The sequence below is a fragment of the Buceros rhinoceros genome, unplaced genomic scaffold, assembly GCF_000710305.1.
Source record: "Buceros rhinoceros silvestris isolate BGI_N320 unplaced genomic scaffold, ASM71030v1 scaffold8752, whole genome shotgun sequence".
NCBI lineage: Eukaryota > Metazoa > Chordata > Aves > Bucerotiformes > Bucerotidae > Buceros > Buceros rhinoceros.
Window position 1 is genome coordinate 73,930 of NW_010400905.1, and position 4,961 is coordinate 78,890.

Sequence of the window (4,961 nt, forward strand, 5' to 3'; positions counted from 1 at the left end):
CAGCAGGGCAGAAGACAGAGGTATATTTTAAAGGACTCAAAGCACTCTGGACACTTTGAAAAACATCCCATTAAAATGCATTAACAAGTTTTACAAAAAAAAAAAAAAGGAAAAGAAAAAAAGATGCCTCCATGCGACATTCATCGTGAGCTGTTCCCCTCCTCAGAGCATCAGAAACGCTCCTACAGCCTTGGTGTATTGAACCTTGATGATTCACTGTTAAATGCAGCCGTTTCAATTCCCAAACCCGTCCACAGTTCCTGGAAGTGAAAGCAGTTTCTTGTCGTGGAAGATTGCTGAAGAGTCTTCTTTTCAAGGAGGCATTAGTAAGATAATGGTTCATCCAGTGGGCTTGCTAAATGAGAATCGGGTCTTAAATCAGATATTTTACAAATGAGATTGGCTTTAAAGTATAATTAAAGGGGGGGGAAGTAAGCAGTGAAGAAGTCTGCAGACACAAATGTATTGCTTCAAAATGCGTTTATGAAGATACTTATTTTGGCTTCTAAATGTGAAGAGCAGACTTTCTTCAGTATTAGTCACAGGTGACAGACGTCAGATAACTCAAATGTCCGCCCTATTTCATCGTCAGTGATTTCAGAGGTACACGACAGAAGACTTCCAGTGCACTGGGCTTGGCCACCGCTGTGCAGTGGGAGGTGTAGAGGCCAGAGGCTCAGATCTGCTTCCCTTCATTCCCTTCATTCCACCCCCATGTTACCCACCTGCTCTCTTACTCCTGCAGACTAATGCCAGGAACACTTGCATGGGGTCACAGCGTCTGCTGTGTTACTCTCATGACACACAGGGTTCAATGGAGTCTTCTCAATGTTGTCTCACCATGTCAAACTCATCCTGTCAAGTCTGCTTATTTTTGGACTCTCTGCACTGCACATTTCCTTTTTACCCTCCTCTTCATTGCAGGCAGCCCTCTTAACATCTTGCGCTGCATCCTCTGACTTCAAAGCTCCTTTCCCTGCCACTGTTTGGTGGCACCTCTCCATGACCCTCTCCTGTCCCTCCTCCAAAGGGCCGTGATTTCTGCTCTTCCCTTCACTTCCTCGTGCTGTTGTAACGTGGCAGAGGTCTCTCTCTAATCTGGCCACTGCTCAGCACCACCATTCTCCTGCTTGTGTTTTGCAGGCACTCTGCACCAGGAGGACGTTTCCAGCCTGGTGAAAGCAGAGCCAAGCCATTGCTATCAGAAACCCTCTTGGTTTTCCCCTGTTTTCTCATTCACATGGCAATAGCTTTCTGCAAGCGCTGCCTGTCACCTCCGTGCGTGGAACAAGGAGTTGCAGAGATTTCCACCAGCGAAACACCAGAGTTACCTTTCCCCTCGCAGTCTCCATGTGATTTACAGACAATCCCTTCCACACCTTTTTGTCAAACAGAACCTAAAGCAGCGGGTTTTGTTTTACCTTTACTGGAAGGAGAGCCCATCTCGCCAGGGACTGGCCGCTCCTTTCGGAGGGTCTGGGCTCTGGCTGCAGGGCTGCGGCTGCCGTCTCTGCCGCAGTCCCGCTGCAGGGGGTGCAGGGGCACCCGCTTGGCTGGAAGTGGGTGGTTTGGGGTCTGGGCTGCGGGGCTGCGCCTGCCGTCTCTGCCGCAGTCCCGCTGCAGGGTGTGCAGGGACACCCGCTTGGCTGAAGGGCTGCCCAGGCAGCCTGCCTTGTGGGGACAGACAGTCCCCCTTACGAACAAGCAAGTTTTTCCTCCGCAGACAGTACAAAACAGGCACCCCCATCATCGGAGTGAAAACTGAAATGGGTTTAAACGCAGTGCGACATCCACCTTTTAACAAGGAAAAGCCCCAACTGCCGCCGTGGCCGCGTGTGGATGCGGGTGATGCTGTGAGCCGGTGAAGAGACCCAGCCGGCAGCAGCGGCAGGCTGCACCACAGCACAGTGATGGATGTCGTGTCAGAGCTTCAGCTGCTCCTTTGACCTCATCTTGAATGAGTACAGCCCTGGCTTCTTCTTTCCTTTCTTGCATTTAAAGAATTTCCTTTTGGTAGGTAACCGCATTCAGTAGCACAAATAGAATTATTGGCGGAATAAAGCGTGTTCAATTTTGCCGTGATGTGAAGCACTGCGTCAGGACACAGCCTTGGTGGAGAGGTTCGGCTGATTTACTCGTTACAGCTCCTGATTTTTTTGTAAGATTTCATGGGATTCAGGACACGCATGGGTTTACATCGTACAGCAATGATAACCTCAAAATGCTTCCAAAAATTCTTGTCAAGCCCACCAAACCCCTGAATTTTCATTCTAAAATTTCACTGTGGGATTACTTTTGCCAATGTGTTAAGCTCAGGATGTGCTCAGAAATATCAGACATGGGTGAAGCCTCAAATAATCCGTTACTGTGGATTTATCCAGCCTGATTTTCTAGACAAGGCTTTCCCCATCTCAGTAGCTAAAAGAAAATGGCGTATTTACAGCCAAAGCAATAATTTACGTGTCCCTCCATACACACATATATAGGACAGGGCTAGATTGAGCTCCCCTCCCTCCACCAAACCATCTGAGCACTTTTCCGTGTTAATTAGTTTGGCAGATGTAATGTCCTTCACGAAATTCATGGTGTCTCTGACCCCCTTGTATTTTATGGCTACCCCTGCCTGACGGAATGAGCGAAATTACAGCTCTAATCATGTGGCTGCTTTGCTTAAACACAACCAGCATCCTGGGAGGTGGCTGAACAACACTGTTACGCGCTGGCTGGATGCTCCATATGGCTGGTTGCTGCCAGCACGCACGTCTACGACAGGAGCAGACTCCAGCTTCACGTTTCCAAAGGGAAATCTCTGAGCAGCCCCTCTGGAGGGGCTTCCCCTCTTCCCTGCTAAACCTCACGCGAAATGAAAAGACGGGCATGCCTGGCTCACGCCTGAGGTAGGAAAGCACTGACAGCATATTGCGCTCAGAGGCTTTTCTCCCCACCCCGAGGCAACTCCAGCTAGAAACTCCTCCTCGCTGTGCAGCAGCCTACAGTGATAAATTGATGCTGCGGCAGATTTTTTTCTCTTGGTGGTGGGTTGTTTTTTTGGTGTTTTTTTTTTTTTTTTTTGCAGTCTTAGCATAAAACGGTTTTGGGGTTTGTTTGATTTTCTTTTGTTTGGGGTTTTGGTTTTTTTTTTTTTTTTTTTTGCAGTCTTAGCATAAAACGGTCAAATGATGTTCCACCGCAGAATTCAATTTCACAGTTCAGTTGGGTCCTTGATTACACTGCCAAATTCAGATTAATGTGCATTTAACTAACATGGATCAGGGACTCCTGGCCGGCAGCCAGCAGTAATAGTGGCAACCGTGAACTGTGTAGAGTTTGCTGCTCTGTCCACCCCCATGCACCGCTACCGAAATTGATTGATTCAATGAACTCATTGCCATAATTGTTTGTAATTGTGCTACATCACGAGCCTGTGTCGAGCCACCCCCCTGCCCTGAGATGCTCTGCACGTCGTCAGGAGTCACATATGTTGTATTGTAAATGTGGAAATGCTCTTTTCCAGAGGAAAAAATGATTTTTTTTATTTTGGGGGTTGGTTTTTTGGTCTTACATCCTTTTTTGTATAGTTTGCATAGAAGCAAACGATTATATTTGCAAATGTGAAGTATTCATTTGCTTTCAGTGGAAGAGGCTTAGAAAAGCTTGGAAAATAAAAAGAAAGAAAGAAACCTGAAAATGAACAAGGCCTCCCATCGGGATAATTTCCTCTGCGATTGTCTCTGATTTCAGATGAAAATTAGTGCTTTCTTGACACTGCAGTTAAGTACTGGGTCACTCTGGAAAATGATTTAAGAAATGGTAAATTGAATTAGGCTCCTCATCGTACTCTCGTATGCAGCCACTCACACAGCAGCCAGCAACGAGGCAAGGCAGGAGATGACAGGGATTTCAAGAAGAGGTTGGGTCATCCCCGAACTGCTGGAGAAAAGCATGAGACTAAGGTCTGAGAGTCAAAACCCAGGAGCTGGTATTTGAAAGGAAAGACACAAACTGGAATTTGCTAAAGACCCGCTGGTTGTGAAAGGGCTGAATTCTTGGAGGAGATGGCCTGGAGAGCCTGCAGGGCACTGCAAATGCAGAGCACTTCTTGGAGTAATCGCTTTCATTAAATAAAGATTATTGTATCTACAAACAGGTACCTGGATGGGCTGAGATGCCCCAAAGTCCTCGTGGTCTTCCCTGGCCTCCTTGTAGTGCTGATGAGAGCACAGCAGCCCAGTGGGCTAAAAATCTTTTTTCAGATACAGGGCAGCAGTGTGATGTTGAGAAGGGGTACATGCGGGAACACGTTGTGCAGGCACCTGCTGAGGACCTCCGGGGATGCCGAAAACGAACCGGGTGGATGGACGGCAAGAAAGCTGTCCGTTCACCCACAGTCACGCCTCTGCTTTTGCGTTGCAGGTGGATTATGACCGAGCGCAGCTGGTCGTGAGCCCACCGCTCTCTGGATCGGACACCTACCCCAGGGGCCCGGTAAAGCTACCTCAAAGTCAGAGCAAAGTCAGCTATTCAAGCAGCAGCTACCAGTACCCTCTGGTCTACCACAAAGCACCCCACTATCACCAGCCATCTCTCCAGCCTGGCTCTCCCTATATTTCCACTGCCTCCTACCCCAGCTCCCCAAGTATAACATCAAGTGCTTATCCTCCACCCAGCTGGGGATCCTCCTCAGACCAGCAGCCCTCCAGGGTGTCCCACGAACAGTTCAGAGCTGCCCTGCAGCTTGTGGTCAGCCCCGGCGACCCCCGGGAGTACTTGGACAGCTTCATCAAGATCGGGGAGGGCTCCACAGGGATTGTCTGCATCGCCACAGAGAAGCACACAGGAAAACAAGTCGCTGTGAAGAAGATGGATCTCAGGAAACAGCAGAGAAGGGAGCTGCTCTTCAATGAGGTATGTTGTTTAGAGTGGCGCGATGGGTTTCACAGGCGGGTCAGCAGGAGACGGGG

At 48.7% G+C, this 4,961-nt stretch overlaps 1 protein-coding gene across 1 annotated transcript in view; it reads left to right on the forward strand.

Moving 5' to 3' along the window:
* Positions 1 to 4,961, forward strand: part of PAK7 (p21 protein (Cdc42/Rac)-activated kinase 7) — a 42,770-nt gene that overhangs the window by 28,607 nt on the left and 9,202 nt on the right. The window contains exon 4 of the mRNA XM_010132090.1: positions 4,414 to 4,905. Coding sequence (XP_010130392.1) covers positions 4,414 to 4,905 — 492 coding nt within the window. The remainder of the gene's footprint in view (positions 1 to 4,413; positions 4,906 to 4,961) is intronic.